Source organism: Phocoena phocoena, chromosome 11 (assembly GCF_963924675.1).
Source record: "Phocoena phocoena chromosome 11, mPhoPho1.1, whole genome shotgun sequence".
In the NCBI taxonomy this organism is placed as follows: Eukaryota; Metazoa; Chordata; class Mammalia; order Artiodactyla; family Phocoenidae; genus Phocoena; species Phocoena phocoena.
This window is the reverse complement of record NC_089229.1, coordinates 101,690,382-101,713,578: the sequence shown is the minus strand read 5'-3', so window position 1 is coordinate 101,713,578 and position 23,197 is coordinate 101,690,382. Positions and strand designations below refer to the sequence as shown.

General features: G+C 48.1%; 1 protein-coding gene across 3 annotated transcripts; it reads left to right on the top strand.

Annotated features, from left to right (window-relative positions):
* Positions 1-19,146, top strand: ATP6V1E1 (ATPase H+ transporting V1 subunit E1). Of its 3 annotated transcripts, XM_065886970.1 has the most exons (9): positions 1-146; positions 5,618-5,683; positions 7,411-7,520; positions 7,922-7,988; positions 13,926-14,015; positions 14,585-14,653; positions 15,794-15,888; positions 17,835-17,922; positions 19,084-19,146. In XM_065886970.1, exons 1-9 carry the CDS (start codon positions 114-116, stop codon positions 19,144-19,146), a joined length of 681 nt encoding a protein of 226 aa, XP_065743042.1. In that variant the 5' UTR covers positions 1-113. The 3 variants fall into 3 exon arrangements, with proteins under 3 accessions (XP_065743042.1, XP_065743043.1, XP_065743044.1); XM_065886971.1 differs by lacking the exon at positions 5,618-5,683 and having other exon boundaries at positions 114-146; XM_065886972.1 differs by lacking the exon at positions 13,926-14,015 and having other exon boundaries at positions 114-146.
* Positions 19,147-23,197: the final 4,051 nt, after the last annotated feature.

The window sequence follows — 23,197 nt, the reverse complement described above, 5'->3', positions numbered from 1 at the left end:
CTCACAAAACAGAAGAGGTCGGAAGCGCGTCTGGCTTTCGTCTCCCGTTCGCCCGCTGCCCGCGTCGGTTCTGAGCTTCGGCCGGTCACCCGCTGCCTCCCGTCGCTTGCACCATGGCCCTCAGCGATGCCGACGTGCAGAAGCAGGTGAGCGCCGGGCTGGACCCCGAGAGGTGGGCGGATGCCGCCCCGGGCCTGGGGGAGCTCCGCGGCGGCCTCGTTGGCCAGATCTCCCCGTCCCCGGGACCCCGCCTCGGGACTGTGCGGTTCGAGGCCGCGTCGGGCTTGGCGGGCGAGCGGCCGGCCTGGGGTCGCGGCGTTGCTCGGCGCTTTGGAGTTCGCGGGCGGCGGGCGTTGACCGCCCAGGCCCGGACTTCGGGGAAGGGCACTCAGGCCGCAGTTTAGAGAACTTGTCTCTTTCTGGCAGAAGTTCTCGGAAAACCCTGACTAACGCTCACTCAGTGCCTTGTGAGCCTTCTTAGATGAGCAGTACGGTGTTTTTTCCTTGGATGTTTCCAGTTCCTTTAAAACGATTCTGCACTTTATTCGTTAGGTGATATGCTCTCGGAAGCGTGGTGGTTCTTCCTTTTAGGGGATCTTAGGCTGATCACGGAGGGTAACAAAAATAGCGTCTGTGCGGCACTGTAGGAAATCTTACCGTATGCTTACAGAACAGCGCGGGTTTTGAACATTAATCAGCGCTGCGTCTGAGTTTTACTGTAGGAAAAAGGACGCAGTGCGCTCCACGTAGTCCAGCGGTCACACCCCTAGTACCAGCTCTCGTCCTCCTCTTCTCCTTCGTTTTCCGCCTTGTTGTGATGTATTGAAAACTAGGGCTTCCCCAGTTAGAATACACGGCAAAGGTAAAGCAGTGAAACTAGGCCAGAACCACGTTTTCTTTCTGTAAAATAGTAAGAACGAGGAAATGTATCGTCTGTACTCCTCCACACTACGCGCGGTCCCCATCAGGGCGGTGCCTGTTTTCCCCGTATTCCCGGCAGTGACCAGGCCTGAGTATCGAGCACCGAGTAGACGTCTAGAAATCTGGGTTTCCTTCAACTTCCTGCTCTTTTGGAGTTAGTAAAATCTTAATATAGTTATTTCCTGCTTTTCATCACAGTTGATTTCTGGAAACTACATTGCAAAGCCGAATGGTGAAACTGTCTTTAGTCCTCATGCAATTTGGGTCAAGTCAAATCTTGTTACTCTCTTTGCTGTCAAGATGTCTGCTTCAGTAAAGCAAAGTGCTGATTTCTGTAAACATCACTGCTTTTAGAGCTGGGAGAATCTGCAGACTTTCATGGATTCTGAGACGAGGGGGAAACATAGATGTTTTTCAGGCACCATTAGGTGTGGGTCAGTGAAACCCTAGGATGCTCTGTGAGATTGCACTGGAGCTGCCAACAGTGCTAAGCCAGTGTCCTGTAGGAGATACATTGTGTACATACATCAAAAATGGAGTGCTGCTTCTTGTTGGTTTTTCCGTCACAAGTAGGTAATGTATTTAAAAAGAGCCCCCTAGAATCTACTAAATCTTCTTAAGGATGAACTTGAGTGCTGGAAATAAAATACTAATACTTAAATGTAAAAAGAAAAAGAAATCCTGGGCTTCCTGATTTCTTCTCCACTGTATTAAAGTATTTGTGTATGTTGCTTTTTTTGTGTGAGGAGTATGGTTATTTATTTCATCAAACTTTCAAAAGAATCTTGACTCCAGAAGTGTAGAACCCAGTAGCTTTAGCAGGAAGAAGAAAAGTATATTTTAAGGGCAGATTTTTCTGCCTTAAGGGTGGAGTTAAATGTCCTGAAGGGGCTGACTTTTCTCTCGTTGGAACTCCTAAAGGCAGAGTGTGTTCTTGTTGACTGTAAACGGGTTTCTGTGACCTGGGCTCCAATGAGCGTGTTTTGCTCTAGGCTGTGCTGATCTCGTCAGATCTGGTTGCAGAGGGTCCGGCCCGAGAGATAGAGGCAGGTAAGGCAGGTTTGAATGAGGGTTCCCCTCTAGAGGCCAGTGTCTTGTAGCGTTTGTAAGCACCTGAGTTGATTACTGTCTTTAAACTACTTTTAAAGTTCCAGACAGTGCAGCGTGAGTTTGATCTGAGCTTGTGACGACTCCATTCCACAGCACAAACAGAAACACACACACAGGCACAGATGTGTGGAGGTTGATCCATTTAGCAAGTTCACTGTGGTTTTTCTTAACAGTGTAGATTTGGGTTAGGCACCCCAATTTTTCAAGGCTTGAGATTTTATAAGTATTGTATTACCTATAAAACGGGCTCTGATTGTCGTCATTATTTTGGCTCCTCACTGGTAGAGAGCTCCTAAGAATTTTGACAAAAAATAAGTCTTCGCTTCTAAAACCGTGCTGTGTATTTTCCTCAAGACTTTGATGCCATGAGGTTGTATTCTTTTTTTTTCTTTTAAAGCACCTGCTCTGTATTTTCCCTTTTTTAAAAAAAATATGTTTTGGCTGCGTTGGGTCTTCATTGCTGCACGCGGGCTTTTTTCTAGTTGCGGCGAGCGGAGGCTACTGTTCGTTGCAGTACGCGGGCTTCTCATTGCAGCGGCTTCTCCTTGCAGAGCACGGGCTCTAGGCACACAGGCTTCAGTGGTGTGGCTCGCGGGCTCTAGAGCGCAGGCTCAGTAGCTGTGGTGCACAGGCTTAGTTGCTCCGCGGCACGTGGGATCATGGGCTCGAAGCCACGTCCCCTGCGTCGGCAGGCAAGCAGATTCTTAACCACTGCGCCACCAGGGAAGTCCCTAGGTTGTATTCTTAACTCACTTTTTTTAATTGTGTAAAACACATTACGTGAAGTTTCCCTTTTTGACCATGTTTTGGAGTATAGTTGCCCTACAACGTCGTGTTAGTTTCTGCTGCATGAAGTGGATCAGCCACACGTATGCCCGGATCCCCTCCCTCCTGGACCTCCCTCCCACCCGCCCCCATCTGGGTCACCACAGAGCACCAAGCTGAGCTCCCTGCGCTGTATAGCAGGTCCCCACTAGCTATGTCTTACACGTGGTGGTGTATGTATGTCAAACCTAATCTCCCAATTCATCCCACCCCCCCTTCCCTCGCTGTGTTCACATGTCCATTCTCTACATCTCCGTTTCTATTCCTGCCCTGCAAATGGGTTCATCTGTACTGTCTTTCTAGATTCCACACATACGCGTTAATACGCGATATTTGTTTTTCTCTTTCTGACTTACTTCACTCTGTATGACAGACTCTAGGTCCATCCATGTCTCTACAGAGGACCCAATCTTGTTCCTTTTTATTCCATTGTATCTTTATCCATTCATCTGTCGATGGACATTTAGGTTGTTTCCACATCCTGGCTATTGTAAACAGTGCTGCAATAAACATTGGGGTACATGTGTCTTTTTGAATTATGGTTTTCTCAGGGCCTTTTTAACCATTTTTAAGTGAATGATTTAGTAGTGTTAAGTATATTCACATTCTTGTGAAACAAATCTTAACTCACTTTTGTACAGACTCTAAAAAGTAGTTGGGGTACCTCAGAAGGCTTGAAACTCCCAACAGATTCTCACTCACTCACAAATGTTTATTGAGCACCTACTGTGGGGGAAGTAAACCCTTAACCCCGTGTCCTGGGTTTACGGTGGTGTTTACCTTTATGCGGGACAATTAATACGTGAAATGAGTTAATAACCTAGAGGCTCTACATTAAATTTTTTTAAGCTGCTTTTTTTCCTTTTTAATTCACTATTCCTTTCAGGTAGAGCCCCTATGAAATGAAACTACCAGTGAGTTTGATTAGCTCTGTTGCTTGTATATTCATTTGGGTATATTTTACATCTGCCACTAGAGACAGTACTCTGTTTATGAGTATAAATTAGATCAGTCACCCCAAGCCCCATTCAGAAGACTTTGGGGACTTCATTCTCCAATTGTAGCCAGAGATCTAAAACCCTTTAGCAAGTTCCTAGCCTTATAGTTTAGTTGAGGAGAGGCACAGGCAAGCAGGCAATTAGGACTGTGTGTTTAGGCGGAGAAGTGCAGAGTGTCCTGGGTGCAGATAAGTGAGAGGTTCAGGAGATTTTCCAAAGGAGGTGACAGTTAAGCGAGCTGAGGCTCGAGAAGATAGCTGGGCTGGGGGTGGGGGAGTGTTCCAAGTGGAAGGAACAGCATGTTTGAAATCTCCAAAGTGGAAAGAATGGCGAGCTCAAGGAACTGAAAACCTGAAATGAGAGTAGCATGGGGACCTCCCTGGTGGCACAATGGTTAAGAATCCGCCTGCCAGTGCAGGGGACATGGGTTTGAGCCCTGGTCCGGGAAGATCCCACATGCCGCAGAGCAACTAAGCCCGTGCGCCACAACTACTGAGCCTGCGCTCTGGAGCCTGTGAGCCACAACTACTGAGCCCGCATGCCACAACTACTGAAGCCTGCACGCCTAGAGCCCGTGCTCCGCAGCAAGAGGAGCCACCGCAATGAGAAGCCCATACACCGCAACGAAGAGTAGCCCCTGCTCGCCACAACTAGAGAAAGCCCGCACACAGCAACGAAGACCCAACGCAGCCAAAAATAAAATTAATTAACTTTAAAAAATGTAGGATGACAGGAACTAGGAGTCTGAGGAGTGGCCAGTGGTGGAGGTTACATTTCATGTGATGCTGGAGAGATGAGCAGTGACCACATGGCAGACCTTCTAAAATCTCTGCACTTTATCCTAAGGGGGGGTGTGGTACGTGATGAGAGGGACGTTTGTAAAGGATCTTCCTGGTTGCCAGGTAGAGCTGGTTAGCAAGGGAACAAGACTGAGGGCCCGGAGAAGATATGGACACTGTTGCAGTAATTCCGCCAGGAGATGATGATAGCAAAGATGAGACTGTGCCTGTGAAGGTGGAGAGAGATGGACAGATTAAACAGGTGTTAGAAGAGAGAGCTCGTAGGACATGGTGATTGGACCTGGGGCCTGAGATACGGGAGGGGACTACTTGGTGTTGGTGCTGGTCATCAAGGCAGAGGTCAAGGGGGACGTGGGAGCAGAGCCGTCAGTGTTCTTTACGGAGCGTGTGGGATTTCAGTTGCCGTGGGTAGGGTCTCCTGAAGGAGCTGTCTGGGAGGCGGAGGAAGAAGTGTATGGCCTCAGAGGAGGCTGAGGAGGAGAGCAAGGAAGTGGCGGGAGCAAAGGGAAGCACATGCTCAAGAAGGGTGGTGGTCAGTGTACCAGGAGACGCTGCAGATGCAGTAAGATAAGCGCGAGGAGATGGCCGTCATCTTACAAGTGATTTCACTGGGTTGCGGGGAGGGGAGTCAGGCTGGAGTGCCTTGAGAGTAGGAGGCTGTCTGGTACACTCCAGTAGAAATGGAGAAGGGGGAAGGACGGTCTGGCTGAAGGAGGCCGGAAGTAGAGGAGGACGTGTATTCAGTCCTTCCTCCCCATAGCCTCCAAGTTCCTTGAGAGTAGGATAATGGCCTATTTACCTGTGTTGTTGAATATTGCATCGGGTCCATTTGCTGGAGTAAATTCCAGATTGTAAGTTACCTGAGAACAGAAAGGCATTCCATAAATGACTGTTGGAAGAATCAGAAAACGTAGATATTTTTTCTTGTCATATTCTAAAGGAACCTTTTCCTTCTCCTTATAGATTAAGCACATGATGGCTTTTATTGAACAAGAAGCCAATGAGAAAGCAGAAGAAATAGATGCAAAGGTGAGATTCCACTTCCTAGGTGTAAGAAGTTATCAAAGTTTCGTGCTGTCTTGCTTTGCTAATTAGTACTTGGTAAAATTGATTAACAGAGCGTTCATTGCATAGGACCAGTAAGAATTTCTTTAACGTTAAAAGTAAATTTTCCTTTCTAAACATTCTTTAATTTTTTGGCCTGCGCCACGTGGCACGCGGGATCTTAGTTCCCCGGCCAGGGATCGAGCCTGTCCCCCTGCAGTGGAAGCATGGAATCCTAACCACTGGACCGCCAGTGAAGTCCCAAAATTCTGATTGTCGATAAGTGTCCTGAAATTTTATGGTAGGGAGTAGAAAAGTAAGGGATGGATTAATTTTCTCATGGAATCCAAACTCAGACATTGAGCAACCGCGGCTAATTGATAGCTGGTCAGGGGAGGATGTAGTATTTTCTCATTGTTATGTTGCTTTTTTATTTGTGCTTGCTGCAAAAAAGGTAAATACACAGTTTGGCATATGTAAGGCATAAAATGAAAGCCCCTGTCCATCACGAAGGCGGCAGTCAGCATCTAGAAATTTTACAGATATTTCGAGTTGCACAGTGTTTCTGTACAGTATATAAAATTGTTCTTTTCTCTAGGTATAATCATGGCAGGTCAGAATATATCACCTAATACTTTATTTTCACTGTCCTTTTACTTTATTCTACAGTGGTTACATTTGTTACTTAACGGTAAAGCCTTAAAGTTGTGTGTGCCTGGTATCCTAGGGCCAAAACTAAACTTTTGAACTGTTTGAGTAATTTATCATCTAAGAAAGAAAAGACTTATTTTGCCTGTCACTGAAGTGAAACAGTTGAGAGGGTATTGTTTTATATATTTTTTATTGAAGTATAGTTGGTTAACAATATTACATTAATTTCAGGTGTACGGCATAGTGAGTCAGTATTTTTATAGATTATACTCTATTTAAAGTTATTACAGAATAATGGCTGTATCTCTCTGCTGTACAGTATGTCCTTGTTGCTTGTTTAACATTGTTTTGATGGCCTTAGGAGCACTGCAGTTTCTCGTATGACTAGTTTCCTTATTTCTCTCTGGGACAAATACAGAACTTCTATTTCAGTTGGTAAATGCATTTCTATTTAAACGAGTCTTATCTCATGTGATAGGTACAGAAACAAGCTGTTAGGCATTTATTTTAGAATTTGAAAGTTCCAGGGTCTGTGCCAAGCATTCAACATCTGAATCAGTAACTTTAGCTAGCTTCCAAAGTCATAATTTCTTACTGCCTGAAAATCACAGACGGCTGATATACTAAGATACCCTTTGTAAAAAGTGACCGCTCAATACTTAACACTAATAGAACTAATAACTCAAATTCATGTGGTTTATGATGTAAAAGGACTGTTAGATTTTGACCTACAAGGGAAAGAACACTATTTTTATTTTCTTATTTTATAAGGGAGGACACTTAGACAGATTACTTGACCAAATTTTTTAGACAGTAACTCATATCTTCTGACTCCAAATTCTGTGTCCTTTTCATTAGCCCTCTATTCAACAGATGGATCAAATTTAAAATACATAATTTTTTTCATACACAGAATCTTCTGATTCTGTTCATTGAAACTTTGTTGGTGGATACTAGGCATAGAATAAGGTGAATATAAGCAACCACCCTGGTCATCAGCTGCTTAAAATAAAACTGTCAAACTCTGTATAATGAAGTAATAATAATAAATTCCTTGGTAGGCAGAAGAAGAGTTCAACATTGAGAAAGGTCGTCTTGTGCAGACCCAAAGACTGAAGATTATGGAATACTACGAGAAGAAAGAAAAGCAGATTGAGCAGCAGAAGAAAATGTGAGCTTTGAAAATCACCGGGACGAGCGGGTAAAGCAGGTGCTTTGGAGCCAGGCAGTTACGGGTTCCGGTCTGAAACGGACCATTCACTGATTAACTAACCTTGGTCAAGTTACTTAACTTCTCTTTCCTCATTTGGGAAAACGGAAGGCTCACAGGATTATTGAAAGATATAGTTGAAATAACTGATAAGAAAGTCTTGCCACTTCATAAGCATTCAATAAATATTTCCTTATCTTTGAAAAGAAGTGGATAAAAACCGCTACATGTATTTCAGGGAGTTCTCTTTTGGATCTGTACGAAGAGAAGTGTTTGCACATATGTAGGAGGTTGTACCTTTCTTTCTCTACGTTGGTTGTTTTTTATGCTGTAATGATACTACTTTTCTGTGCCTTTTGCAGTCAGATGTCTAATTTGATGAATCAGGCGAGGCTCAAAGTCCTCAGAGCGAGAGATGACCTTATCACAGTGAGTAATTAGCCCCTTTAGCTATAGAATTATAAAATGTTTATTCATGTGTCTGTTACAGAGAATTCACTAGTTAATGTTAGATTAAGGAGCTGATGAATGATTTTGAGAGAGAAAACATTTGGTCGGCAGATCATTACACTAGGTATTGTAATAAATACAGAAATGAATAAGATGTGTGTCCAGTCTTCAAGGACCTGCTGCTCTGACAGAGCATGTAGCTCCTGGGTATATAGCACGTGATGGGGGGACCATACAGTATCTGAGGGCGATGGGGACTAATAAGGCTAGAAAGGTAGGATGGAGTTACTGTGGGGCCATGAGTGCACGTGAAGAGCTTTGCTTGCTTTCAGTAGAAAGCTGTTGAAGGTTTCATTTTATTTTATGAGGCCTGTCATAAATAGGGTTCATGATATGAGGACGTAGACTAAATTTAACAGAGAAGAGGTTAGACAGAAAACCATGTGGGGAGTATTGTCACCCAAAGGAGAGGGCAGAAACATACGTTCGATCCCTGGTCGGGGAACTGAGATCCTACAAGCTGTGTGGTGCGGCCAAAAAAAAAAATTGAGAAACCAAGCGGAGGCCTCTGTTTCCACTATTACTCATTGTTATTGTGGAGGCCCCAGATTTCTTACAAAACGGAGAGACAAGTTATATAAATATTGGGAAGGAAGAAACAGTTATTTTTTTGAAGATACAACTGTATATTAAAAAAATACAACATCTGAAAATAACTAAGAACTAGTAATTAGTTCAAAAAGGTGACTGGCTACCAAGAGAATATACAGAAATTGATAGTTTTACTGCATGCCAACAGTAAGCAATTAGGAGTAAATGTTGGTGAACAGGAACTATATGGAAAAGCTATAAAACTGAAAATATAATACTTGACTAAGCAGAAGACATACCATCTTCTTAGATGACTAGAGAAACAAACTAATATTGTAAGATATTGGTTCTTGTCAGGTGAGCCTGGCATGGTGGCAGCAAGGACTGAGTTGGGTGTCAGTGGTGACATGTTTTATAGGAGGAAGCCCCGGACGTTGGCTACCGACTCCTCCACCTCCTCTTCTTTTTTTAAAAAAAATTATTTTTGGCTGTGTTGGGACTTCGTTGCTACGCGCGGGCTTTCTCTAGTTGTGGCGAGCGGGGACTTCTCTTGTTGTGGAGCACTGGCTCTAGGCGCGTGGGCTTCAGCAGTTGTGGTGCGCGGGCTCAGTAGTTGTGGCTCGTGGGCTCTAGAGCGCAGGCTCAGTTGTTGTGGTGCACGGGCCCAGCCGCTCCACGGCATGTGGGATCTTCCTGGGCCAGGGCTCGAACCCCTGTCCCCTGCATTGACAGGTGGATTCTCAAGCACTGCGCCACCAGGGAAGCCCCTCACCTCCTCTTCTAAGGCTGACGCCAAACCCTGAGTTTCAGGCCTGGCTGCCTAGGAGGGTGGTGGCTCCATTAACATGATAGGAAGTCAGGAGGGCGGGCTCTTTTGAGAATAACCACCAGATCACGTTGGACATTCTTTGAGGGGACAGGAAGCCTTCAGATGGAAGTGTCTGCCAGGAGGTTGAGTGTGAGGACACACAGAGGTGACTCACTAACATAACTCCCATAACACTTAATAGAGCCCAGAGTAGCCAGAGTTGATCTGCTTCTAAAATTGTCGCAACTAAATGTCTCTGCTTTCGATACTAACTTGATCTTTTAGTTTTTACTCTCATATTTTCATTTCATAACTAGCTGGGTTCCTTTGGCAGTCAGCCGTTTGGACTGCAGGGTTTGCCTGTACTGGTCCTGCACTGGTGCTCAGTGCTGTAGGAGTCTGCTGTCTAACTGGGACTAGACCAGAGACTGTATCTATACGGCAGCCTTTTGAGTGTGACTGTAAAGAATGTCATTACCTTGGAGACAGGACGGAGAGAGCAGCCTGAAACAAAAACAGAGGCCTGGAATTGACAACACGGGCAGGAAGTGGAATTGTCCAGGAGAGCGGGGAGTGTAGGAACTGAGGCTGGAGAGAGACACTAGGGTTCAGTTGGAAGAGCCTTGAACGCCTGCTGAAGAGTGTGGGACAAATCCTTTGACCAGCTCTCTTAACTCTAATAGGCACAGAGATCACCTGGAGGGCCTTGTTAAAACTCAGACTCCTGGCCCCATTGCCAGAGATTTTCTGTATTCTTATCAGGAATAAACAGCCCAGAGTAATCTTGTGGCAGGAGGTCTGAGAACCACACTGAGAAATACTGCTTTAGCCTTAGATTTGTTTTGGAGAAAGAGAACTGGTGACTTGGGGAGGGGAAATGAGGTTATGGCTTAACTTTGACTTGCAGGTCAAGACCACATGGCAGCAGAGGACATGAAGCGACGGCATCCACAGATGCTGAAAGGTGTGGTCTGTGGGACTCGGTGACTGCAGGTTGTGCGGCGTCCAGAAAGACCTAAGCTTTCTCACCAGGTCGCTAGGCACTTGGATAGGTGATGAGGGTTCGAAATACAGGGGGAGGAGCAGGTGGGGAATGGTGATGAATCTTGGCATTTGAATCGCCTTCGGAGTCCAGGCGAACCTAGGAGAGGCTGGGGCTTCCACTCAGAGAGCACACAGGTCCCACGTGGAGCTGCGTGGCATGGGTGAGCTCGCAAGCTTGTGGATGTAGAACTACAGGGCCAGGGGAGCAAACCGAGAAGCCTTCAGCTTACGGCAGGAAAAAGAGCTGCTAAGGAACATGGGGGGAAGCAGTCGTGTTAGAGGAGAAGTCGTGAAGGAGAAGCCAAAGGGACAGAAGACTTGAAGAACAAAATGGTAATCGAATACAGCGTCTCATGCTGCGGCGAGTCCAAGGGGGAAGAGCGCAGTGGTCTTTGGAGTTGGGGATCGAGGTTTCTTCTGACTCGTACTAGAGCAGCGTCGTTGGGCTGGTAGAGACAAAGCCTGGCGGTGAAAGCTGGACAGGCGAGCACGCGGTGAGGGGCTGAAGGCAGCGGGCGTGTGAACTGTCGGGGTTTCTTGTTTTTCTTTTATTTTTTCTCATTTTGTTGAACTGTCCGTGTTTTGGTAGATGGCAATGCCAGTTATTCTGTAGCGTGCAACTCGGTTTCAGAGCACAGCCTGAGCTTTGGTTTTGCTAATGTATAATGAGAATTTTGTTAAAATAAACATTTCTATAATTTCAGTTGTTCTAAAGCGCTTCTTTCCTTAGTCCTTTGCGGCCTAACATCTTGCCATCAGGTGATGTGCTGTTTAGTGAACCCCAGTAATGAAGCGGCACGGAGGGTGAGGAAACCGGCTGTGAGATGATGGGGGACAGGGCTACATGTGCATGTTTCTGTGGATTTGGCTCTTTTAAAACGTTTAATTCTCCAGCTTTATCTGTAGAATAAGAAACTGTGAAAGGAAGGGGATTTGTCAAGCAGTTGGCTAGAAAAGGATGTTGACAGAAGATAGAAGGAAGGAGGAAATGCAGAACCAGGATGAAAATGAAAAGCAAACAGGCAAGCTATTCTGCTACCAGAAGTGCACGGTTGCCCATAGTCCTTTAGTTACTTTTCTCAGCTGTCTACCCTTTTCCCCTGCCTGCCCTGAGGCTCTCCAGGTGTAAGAGCCCATGCTTTGGAATCCCTGTGAGGTGTGTTTCTATTTCACCACTATCTGCTGTTTGGTGGGCGAATTTTTTTTTCCTAGTATTTCTTTATTTATTTATTTGGCTGCATTGGATCTTTTTTTTTTTGCGGTACGCGGGCCTCTCACTGCTGTGGCCTCTCCCGCTGCGGAGCACAGGCTCCGGATGCGCAGGCTCAGCGGCCATGGCTCACGGACCCAGCCGCTCCGCGGCATGCGGGATCCTCCCAGACCGGGGAGCACATGGGCTCTCTAGTTGCAGCGTGTGGGCGCTCCAGTTGTGGTGCATGGGCTCTAGAGAGCGTGGGCTTAGTTGACCTGCGGCATGTGGGATCTCAGTTCCCAGACCAGAGATCGAACCCGTGTCCCCTGCATTGGAAGGCTAATTCTTTATCACTGGACCACCAGGGAAGTTCCGGCGGGTGAATTTTTTAACCCTTTTGAACCTTCCTTTTGTAAAATGGGGAAAGCATATACGTGAAGCTTCTTTAGAATTAAGTTGGTCCACATAGGAAAAGTGACGGTGCAGTGCCTCACACAGGACAGGCCTGGGGTAAGTAACAGCTCTTTACCGTCACTTCCTAAACCTCACACTGTGTAAGGTGTTGTTGAAGGGAGATAAAGAACAGACCGACCTTTAGAAATTCTGATTTGCTGGTCCTGAAGTAGAGGTTTCTGGTGCTGCGGTTTAAGAGACGAAACAGAAATGTCTCTGTGGGAGGCGCCCTGACTCTTCACACCGGGCAGGAGCAAGGAGACATGATTTTGATGTTGTCGTCATAATCGGGTTTTAGTTTCTTGCTTTCCAGGAGCAGAATCTAATATTTTCCGGATCCTAGAGGCAGTTAGGTTCAGGTGGACAGATAATGAAAATGCCCTTCTAGACTCTCAAAATACTGATCTGTAGGCTGACACGTGAACGGCAGTAACCTACACCCCTCCCCACGGGGAGTCAGACTACAGCCAGAAAGCTGAGTTTAGAATCAAAGAGTGTCACTGGGGTATTACTTAAGTTACCTTCCTGACCTGTGGGGCATGTCTCTTAGGTGGACAGGAGTGATTTAGACAAGGGACAATGCAGTTTATGTCGATTAGGTTCCAGCTCTCTTGGCTGGAGTTCAGTTTATTCCAAGTTCCTACTCCCTTGATTGGAGTTCTGGGTGGTGTTGAGAGTCCTCATTTGTCCATTTCCAGATTTCTCAGTGGGTTATTTTCACAAGTGGCTGGCATCACTCGTTACAGCTTCACTTGATGCGCACTCTTTTAGAGTAAACCTGTCTCCGTACTGTTTGTGTCCACCCCTACCGGCATGACCAGTGTGGACAGTCAATTCCCGCACAAAGAGGACTGTGCTTGAGGGGTCTCTTGGTGAGGAGGCGCTGAGGTTTCTTTCAGCCAGATGTCTTATATCATAAATGCTTCAAATCTTTGTGCCGTAGCGTCCTAGATTCTAAAGGCTTCAACTGCTCGGGAGTGGTTCCGGGCTGGGTGCGGGTCCAAGGGAGACTCTCAGAACCAAATACAGGGCCACCTCCTTCTCTCCACCCTCACTCCTCAAATCCTGATTGGTTTCTGAGCGAGCATGTATGTTCTCCCTCTTTAAATCCCCCAAATCATTCCAGAGATCATATTCAATAAGGGAGACATGTATGTGGAAGATTTACTAGGACGAACTGTTCTCAGCGGCGTTGGGTGGCCAGCAGTGGGATTGAGAGGCTCTCTCTCTGCTATTTAAACGACCTCGGTCCTCTTTTACCAGTAAGCCTGTGCGTGCTTACCACGTACGAGCAGATGCCAGCGCGCTCTTCTCAACCACGTGAGATTTGTCTCCGGAGTCCCTTTCAATGTCTGCTTTCGTTATAGAAGCCAGCGTTTACTATAGACCATTGGAAAATACAAACTAACATAAAGAAAATGGAAATCATTGATAGTCCAGCCTCCCGCAGGTAAACACTGATGACACTTTGTTCTCTGTGCAGAGGCTGCTTTTTCTAATAAAAAATGGAAGCATCTTGCCCAGCTGCCTCAGTAGCTTGCTCTCCACGGCTGTGTCACGTGGCTCTTTCTGTGTTGGTCAGTCGTGATCGGTAACCTGGGCGCTTCTGCCTGAGCGCGAGTCCCCTGGGAGCCGCGGTAGCGCTCTCGCTCGCATCTGTGTCCTTCGGGCAGCATCTGCTTTATCGTACCCCTCAGAGAGCGCGTGTGGAGAGAAAACACGGCCGTAAAGTGAGAAGTGATTGGACACGGGCTGGGCCAGCCCCACGTGGGTTCCAAGCTGACTACCCAGGTGTGTAGATAACTTTTTCTTTTTGCACTCTTTGTAGGACCTACTAAATGAAGCCAAACAGAGGCTCAGCAAAGTGGTAAAAGATACGACCAGGTACCAAGTGCTGCTGGATGGACTGGTCCTCCAGGTAAGTTTGTAGGTCGGATGCACCACTGAGAGCCACGTCCCTGCAGAGTCGACAAGTGGGATAGAAGCCAGCTGTTTCTCCTGTGTTCTCATTTTAGCTCTTCTCCTTGTCTGGTCGGGAGATGCGTGGGAGGACGGTGGTGTCTGGCTGGTGGGGGAGACTGATGTTGTCTCACTTGTCCTTTGTAACCTCCAGCTGTAAACTTTCCCGATTTAACTTTACCACTAAAATGCTTGCTTTAGATATTGAGGTTCAGATCACAGGCTGTATACATTTTAATTGTTTGCTGTTCAGCTGTTAAGTACAATACTTGTCCTCAACCTAGTTGATGTAAGACTCCCGTATGAATTTCGTTCCCATCACCAGAGCATTGGGTATATTTATCTGGTTTGTGATATGAAGATCTTGCCATGTTCTCATACTATGTAGGCCATCTTTGGGGGAACTTAATTAAACAAGAGGACTGCTTTCCCAAACTAGATGAAAGAGTTATGAAGACATTTTATTTACTGCTGTTTTATTTTATAGTTTGCAGTTTTTACTAATTGTATCTGATTGTGCGTTAACAGGGTTTGTACCAGTTGTTGGAGCCCCGAATGATCGTTCGTTGCAGGAAACAGGATTTCCCTCTGGTGAAGGTAGAGCTTGAAGAAATCCTTTTTCTTTTTGAAGATCAAAATGTTAGGGATGAAATGCACGCTGTAATAAATGACAGCTCAACTACGGAGACTAGAAGAGTCTTAACATGTTATAGATACTAACTTAAGTGTACCTGAGCCTCTTACTTATCTTCTTAAACAAATCAAGTTGCCATCTGAGTTAGTACCCTCCTCCCTTTCTGGAGAAAACAGTACCTACTGGATTGGAGCAGAGGATAGGCAATACCATCTAAATAAAAGAGACAGAGGCGGGGGGAGGGGCAGGTGGAGACGGTGTTTAATGGAGACAGTTTCAGCTTGAGAAGGTGGAACGTTCTGGAGAGGGATGGTGGGGACAGTTGCACAACAATGAACGTACTTAAAGCCACAGGACTGTACACTTAAAACTGATCACGATGGTGAATTTCACGTGCATTTTACCGCAGTGTTAAAAATCAGTGAGCTGGGAGAAGTGGAGGTGTAGGACAGATGGAAGAGGGTTCCTCACGCTGCACTGCACTGAATGTGGCGTGGAAGTCCCATCTTCGGACAGCACTGTAGGCTCCAGGAGACACGTGAGAATGTTTTCTTGAAGGAACTTTAGTCTTTTTCTGACACGATTACTAGTTGAACAGATTGACACATACATTGGGGCTCAGACAGTATCTGTGCTTGTGTGACGGGCTTATTTCACTTGGCAGTAATGTCTTCAGGGTTCCTTCACGTTGTAGCGTGTGTCAGGACTTCTTTCTTTAAGGCTGAATCCTGTCTATAGACCGTGTTTTATTTGTTCGTTTATGTGTTAATGGACACCTGGGTCGTCTCTACCTTTTGAGTATTGGGAGCAGTGCTGCTGTGAACACGAGTGTACAAGTATCTGTTGGGTCTGTGCTTGTACTTCACTTGGATAAGTATCCAGAGGTAGACTTGCTGGGTCCTGAGGTGATTCTGTGTTTGATTTTCGAGGGACTACGATACCATCTGCCACAGCGGCTGTACCGTTTTACATTGCCACCAGCAACATGTCTGTTCTTTTACTTGAAAAATACGTAGGAATATCTTTGTTTGTACAGACTGTTGGTTTTATGGATACCTGCTCCACAGTTTCTGATAAAACCTCTCTTTTTTGTGTTTTTCCAGGCTGCGGTGCAAAAAGCAATGCCCGTGTACAAAATCGCCACCAAAAGAGACGCTGATGTCCACATTGATCAGGAGGCCTTCCTGCCTGAGGAAATGTAAGGAGCATTTCTGCTTTTAACGCCTGAGCTGCTCTGGGCGCCCCGGGCAGGACGGCGGTGTGGCCATCCACGCGTGCCTCGTGCTGGCGCCTGTTGGTCTCCCCCTTGTTAACCAGCTTCTTACGGCTCAGCTTGCCTAGAAGCAGCATGGATTCTGTACCCAGAACTGGAACGTGGGTCCACGTGTGTCCTAGGTAGTGAGAAAGGTGATCGCTCCCTCTGACAAGGAAGTAGCCATGTCTGGCTGGCAGATCCCTTGGTGTGGAACGCCAGCAACCATGGTGCTTCTGCTGAGTGCCGGGAGACTTGGCGTGGTCGGGCGGGGTGGTAGGAGCTCCTGGCCGGGGAGAGCCCGGGGCATTTTCCCTGTGCGCCTGCCCGCTGATCCACCCCATGGGCCAGCATTGCGGAGGCCTTGGGACACATGAATTTCGGATTGCAAGACCTAGTTCTGAGTCCCGATTGGCCTGTTGCTCGCTGCAGGACCTCGAGCCCACATCCCATCATCTGTCAAAGGGATCAGTCTTGCTTGCTTCATAAACTGAGGATCAGAGGTAGATAGGGTATGTGTGTGACGGTGCTTTCAAGCTGAGGGCCTGTGGGAGCGTGAGCATTATTGAGCGTTACTGTCAGAGCGAGGTCTGCTTCTCCACTCTGCCAGGTGTTGGCCAGGTAGGGTTGGACTAGTTACTTAGTCTTCCTCATCTCTGACCTGGGATAACAGCACCCGCCTCACTGAGCTCTTGGGAGCTGAAGTGGGCTCATGTCTGTGCAGCACTGACATCAGAGCTCAGGATCCACAGTGACTCTGCTGGCGGGTAGTCCGCGTGTGGAGACCATGCAGGACTCGGCAGTTCCAGTCAGGACCACTGTGCCTGGTGCTTTGTGTTCGGGTGCTTAGAGAAGCAATCCCGTACGTGCCCTACGTGTTTGAATGGAAGCAGGAGCGCTCACACCCGAGAGGGAGTTATGCAGGGACACCAGCCGTTTGCTGACAGGTGACTGGAGCCCAGTTCAGGCTCTGGAGCCACTTGAATTAGGTGGTTCTGTTTTCAGAGCCTTTGAGATTCAGAATTGCAGGTGAAGGACTCTGCAGATTTAAACTGGAGTTTTATTCAGTAAATTGGTCCTTTTATCCACCTCTTAAGCCTGTTTCCTGGTTTATAGGTCCCTGGGGAATAGGAGACACAGAAGGGCCTGGACTTGGCGTTCAGGAGTGCCTGGTGCACAGCAGACACCCCCCTTCCCCTGCTGCCCGCGTGGGGACAGGGGCTGTTCAGAGAAACAAAGAGGAAATGGGGGAGGAGGATGGAGTAAGAAAATAATATTCACGTCAGAGCCCTTTGAAATTTTCTAGAGAAAATTTGCAAAATTTTTCCCAGCCTTTGCCTCAGAGCCTGCTTATTTCAAGAAATATTTTGTAAAAAATTGAATTGTAATGTAGCTAAAGAATTTCATACCTGAGGCTCCTTGTAGTAGGATGTGACCTATCGGCCTTGCACCACTGAGGACTGGGTTTGGCACCTGCTGGGATGGAGTCTTTTATCTGAGACACAGGCACTGAGGAGGATTGCCTGTCAGCACCCCTGGTCCCTGCAGCACTGGCCTTTAAGAAGCATTCAGATGAGGACTGTATGTATTGATTTGCAAACTGGGACGCAGTCTTCCCCCTTTTCGTCCAGTTGGGGAGGGCTGGTTGTTAGAGTAACGTAAAATCAGATTGGCACATAGTCACTTGGTAATGAGTTATTATCAGCCTCTTTACCTTGAAGCTTCAGAAGCTTCTGAATTAGTTTCAAACTTATTGCATATGTTTATTGCTGCTAAGAGTGTTGAGACCATCCACACACCAAGACAGCTATTCTCCAAGGGAGGAAGGTAATTGTACAACGTGTGTCTGTTTCCCTCAAATCTATGAACGTTGTTTCCGGTGTTCTTTGTAGAGCTGGCGGGGTTGAGATCTACAACGGGGATCGCAAAATCAAGGTCTCCAATACCCTCGAAAGCCGGCTGGACCTCATAGCCCAGCAGGTGAGTGTGGGGACACGTCTCATCAGTTAGTTGGCCTGTCGTTACCTTGAGGAGGTGCTGCGGAGAACATGTCAATTGGCCATATTTGGACTTGGTTGATTCTTTCTATGTTTTTTGACATTTTCTTAAAAGGAGTGGGGATTCAGGCATTTAGTGCCATTTGCTGGGAGGATATGTTTACATGAGGGTGGCCTTGGGGTCACAACGAGGGCTTTGTGTGTCTAGGATTTTTTTTTTTTTTTTGGCGGTACGCGGGCCTCTCACTGCCGTGGCCTCTCCCATTGCAGAGCACAGGCTCTGGACACTCGGGCTCAGCGGCCATGGCGCACGGGCCCAGCCGCTCCGCGGCACGTGGGATCTTCCCAGACCGGGGCACGAACCCGCGTCCCCTGCATCGGCAGGCGGGCTCTCCACCACTGCGCCACCAAGGAAGCCCTGTGTCTAGGATTTTAATGTACCTATTTTACTGCATGTGGAGATGCTGACCCAAAGCCCCAGAACCCCAGACCGCAGCAGGAATGATGGAAAGTCAAGCAACTGCTCTTAAAGGAATTGCCACAGGGCGCCAGGCTCTTCAGGTGTTTCCGGGTTTACAGGAAAGCAGCCAGAAAACTTGAGTTGCCCCGAGTGCAGGGCCTCTTCCAGGGGTGTGGTCTGCTGCCCCGACCTTCACCATCGTCTTCTGGTTACTTACACCTCAGAGCCATGCTACCCACCAGCCACGCGTGGCTAATTTAACTAAAGCTAGGTAAGGGGCGCAGTTCGCTGCCTCGGTTGCACTGGCCGCACATGGCTGGCGGCTGCGTCCTGAGGTTGAGTGCTTGGGCTTCTCCAGTTGCTGCGGCGCCCCTCAGCACAGACCTGCGCTGTCAGCTTTCCACCCGGCGTGCGCTCAGCACCCGTTGAAAGAACGAGTGTAGGTGCTCCAGAACGTCGACTCTTCTCCCCATACCGGAGTGGGACGGAAGCCTTAGACGGCCACGGTGCCCGTCATTTGTTCTCTTTCCCCTTAAGCAGTGGCCTTAAGCCCACGTTTGCGATCGCTCAGTCTCTTGGTCGGACTCGGGTGGTGCTTGGCCAATTACTGGGCTTCGTGACTTCGGGGCGGGGTTGAGGCGCGGGGGACGGCGCCGCCTCACGCAGGAGCTTCTTTCTTCACAGATGATGCCCGAAGTGCGGGGAGCCTTGTTTGGGGCAAATGCCAACAGGAAGTTTTTGGACTAAGCCTGAGGGAGGTGGCGTCCACCCACTGCGTGACGTGGACGTTTCTGACAGTTGAAGAGACAAGATGGCCTGCGTAGCTTCCTCTTTGCTGTCCTCCTGTCCTGTCCTGCATCTGTCAGTGGAAGCCCTGCTGTAGCTAACACCCCGGCTGGTGGGGACCAACGGGCGAGAGTCTCACTTAGTGCGATCAGGAAACCTTCCTCTGGCGTGTCTCAAAGTAACACAACTTCCCGCTGTTCTGCAGCACAGAGGCGAGGGGTCAGGGGGTGGGTGCATGAGTGTCCCCAGGCCTCCTGCTCTCCTGGGGTCCAGCCTCGGGGGGGCGGAGTGGTGGGCTCTGGGGTCAGGTCTCCACTCTTTGGGCTTCAAGTGCATGTGGGGCCTCATTTCTTCCAGCAGCAGCAGCTTCACTGTTAACCTGTTTGGGCCTAGAAATGTCTGTAAATGTGATTTAAGATCGAAGCCGTGAATATGCTTTATTTATTAAAACGTAACACGTACGTGGATGTCACTGATTTATTACACAAGGCGCTCCCTGCAGGTTGTGGTTTGGTTTGAGACGGTGAAGTTCCCAGGCATCTGGAAAGAGGAAGCGTTTTCCAAACCCCTGGAGCATTTGCGGGCTGACAGCCGTCAGCAGTTGAAACCACGAACCCTCTCTGTGTCCCTCAGGCGCATCTACTCCTTTCTACCAAAGCCTCACCTAGGGGCGCCCTCCCAGCCCCTTAAGACTGTCCGCACACAGATGTTCCCTTCCTCCCGGGCCCCAGAGCACCTGACAGACAGTCATGTGGGCCCGGTCCCCGCAGAAGGGCCTAGACCAATCTCCCAGGCCCGACCCTGCAGCCCTGCCCGGTTCTGCCGTCCTGAGTTTGAACATCCTAGAAGAGCACAGAGGCCCCTTGGGGAGCCGTCCCTCTGGCCTTGGGTTCCTCTCCCTGTTCCCTGGGGCCCTTCTGTGTCCAGCTTGGGGAGAGGCCTCACCTGAGAAGGGCGGCTCCCAGCCCCCAGGAGAGCCCCACCAGGCCCTGGGTGCGGAGCAGCTCCCTGGCGATGAGGGCCGCGGCCGGGTGCCTGCGGGGGGAAAGGGGGCCCCGCGGGGCAGGGCTGGCAGCGGAACCCTGGCATTGGGCTGTGGGGAGGGAAGGCAGCCCCTCGGGCCCTGCCCTTCCTAGAGCTGAGGGTTGTCCTAAGGTGAGGACATCAGTTCTTGGCTCCAGGGAGCTCTCTCGGGCCTGTATTATCTAGTAGGATATCCCTCCTGCTTAGGCTGCTTCCCAAGGCCACGGCCACTGCCTGCCCGGCTTGCTTTATAGGAAACTGCGGTAGGACCCCCTCCTCCGCCACTTCCTTATCCTCCTGTTAAAACTGTGTTTTTGATCTTTCTTCCATTCCTCAACCATCTCTACACTTATCTGCATAGTTTCACGTGACTTGTACTTTGGGACACAGGAATCCCCGTATATCTTCTGCGTGATTTGTAGACCAGCAGATTATCTTTGTTCAAAAACTGCCCTTCAGACTTAAGGGGTGCCTCCTTTCTGTAGAATTCCAAGACTAGGGGAGCATGTCCCATTTTATGGAATGAGATTCTTCAGACGTCAACCCTTTTTAGTGGAGTAATTCAGAGCACGTGATCTGATGAGTCAAAGTTTTCCCCCTGAAACTTGGTTATTGATGCAAGCGTTTTGAATGTGGGTGAGTCTCATTAATGACCACAGCATTCGATGCACTGAAGTTGTGTGAATATTAGTTTTTTAGATTCTCAGTGTTTGAGACACTTGGCCTAGATTTTAAGCCCTAAAAGGAAACTACTTCTTTTGCCTCAATTTTGACTGGTATCCAGCAGAGCAACAATGCATACTAAGAAGGTACTTGCTGCCCCTTTTACCATATTTCATGGGGTAGAAATCTAGGCACAGGTCTCAAACGAGTAGCTTTAAGAAGGTGGTCAATCAGTAAACAGTATTTTGCACATTGTCTGCCTTAGATGTACATAATTTACCCATCCATCCGTATCCTGAGTTTTACTTCTTTTTGAGTGTTGGAGAAGTACTAAGACTTCTCGTCCAGGATGAAAAACGAAACGTGACAGAACCTTGCCCTTTGCAGATCGAAACACAGCAGGGCTTCCAGTTGTCTGGACTTCACTCTTTCTGCAGTTGTTTGCTTCAGGCTGGCCTGATCCAGCCTGGAAACCTGGCTAAATTCCAGCTCAGCACGTGTGGCCAGCTGGTGGGAGGGGAGACGCACACCCAAGGCCTCACAGGTGCTGTGTCAGTCCCGTGGCCGACACGCCTCGCCCTGAGGAGACACCCTCCGTGCCCCCCACTGGCCTCCTTTCACGGGACACACCCCTGTCCTCGATAGATGCTTTGATACCTGACCACTGTGTCTTTGAGAGGACCCGGATTTAGGAAAGGGCCAAACTCCTTTTCCAGAGAAAAGCAAAAGAATAGGAATGGCCCTCTTCTCCCTCACTGCCTTCCCGCGGAAGGCCAGCTTCCATAGCAACACTGAAGTGTGTGTGAGCAGGCCACTGACGTTGCTTAAAATCTTTAGGAAATCGGGCCTAAATGTTAAGGCAGCAGGACAGAGCTAACAGGGAAACATTCTCTCCCCCTCCCGAACTGAGTCTCATCCCTGCTGTTTGTCCTACAGCTGGAGGTGTTGAAATCCACAAAATAAAGACTTCTGCTGACCTGGAGCGCTGACTGGGTCACAGTCTGGCGGATGAGTGCGAACGTGGGGAAATCTGTTCTGACAGCCCCTTATCGATCCTGCGCGAAGGTGGGAGAGGCCTTACCCAGGCGCTGCAGCAGAATCTTGAGCATTTCCAGGGGACAGGTGACCACCGCCTGGCACAGCCCAGCCCCACACCCGGCGAGCATCTCCAGCCTCAGATTCCACTGCGCCCCGTGGGCCGGCGTCAGGCCAGCCCTGCTGCCCCACCCAGGCCCGTCTACCCTCCCTAGGTATTTAGTCCGCCTGGGCTGGCTGCCACTCACCCCACTGGGTCAGTAGTCAAGCTCAGTCTCCTTAATGACAAGAGACTAAATTTAAAACAGGCTGCCAGGGAGGCTGAGACCAGGACCATGAAACAACCCACTGCAGGACTGCTTCCTTCCTGATCCCCCAACAACTGTCACTGGGGCAACGGGAAGCACAGAGAGAACTACAAAGTGTCTGCAGTTGATCTGTTTCAATTCATCAGCGTAAAAACAGACAAAGAAAGATGGACCAGAACCCAGAGCCCAGAAATGAACTCCTGCATAGACGGTCACCTAATGGTTGCCAGGAAAGCCAGGGATACTCGATGGAGAAGTGGCAGCCTCTTCAAGGAACGGTGCTGGGAAAACCGGATATTCACATGGAAAAGAACGGAACTAGACCTCTATCTTATACCACTCACAAAACTATCAAAGTGGATTAAGGACTTACATGTGAGACCTGAGATCATAAAACTCCCAACAGCGGGAGAAGTTCCTTGACATCGGTCACCTAAAGCACAAGCAAGAAAAGCAAAAATAAACTAAAAAGCTTCTTCACAGCAAAGGAAACCATCAACAAAATGAAAAGGTAGCCTACTGAATGGGGGGGGAAATAATTGCAAAAATATACCTGATAAGGGGCTAATATCCAAAACATACAAAGAACTCATACAACTCAATAGCAAAAAAAATCCCAAATAATCCAATTTAAAAATGGGCAAAGGACCTGAATGGATATTTTCTGAAGAAGATATTCAAATGGCCAACAGATACGTGAAAAAATGCTCAGTGTAATTAATCACCAGGGAAATGCAAATCAAAACCTCTAAGCTATATCACCTCACACCAATTAGACTGGCCATCACCAAAGACAACAAATACCAAAAGTTGGTGAGGACATGGAGAAGAGGGAGCCCTCATGCACTGCTGGTGGGAGTTTAAGTTGGGTATTTTCCCAAAGAAAACAAAAACAGTAATTCAAAAAGACTTACGCGCCCCTGCGTTCACAGCAGCATTTTTTACAGTAGCCAAGACGTGGCAACAACCAAAGTGTCCATGGA

Excerpts from the sequence above, each read along its gene's own strand:
- ATP6V1E1 (XM_065886970.1), top strand. The coding sequence starts at position 114 with ATGGCCCTCAGCGATGCCGACGTGCAGAAGCAG. Across the intron at positions 15,889-17,834 it reads GCCTTCCTGCCTGAGGAAAT|AGCTGGCGGGGTTGAGATCT; the intron begins GTAAGGAGCATT and ends TGTTCTTTGTAG. Across the intron at positions 17,923-19,083 it reads TGGACCTCATAGCCCAGCAG|ATGATGCCCGAAGTGCGGGG; the intron begins GTGAGTGTGGGG and ends CTTTCTTCACAG.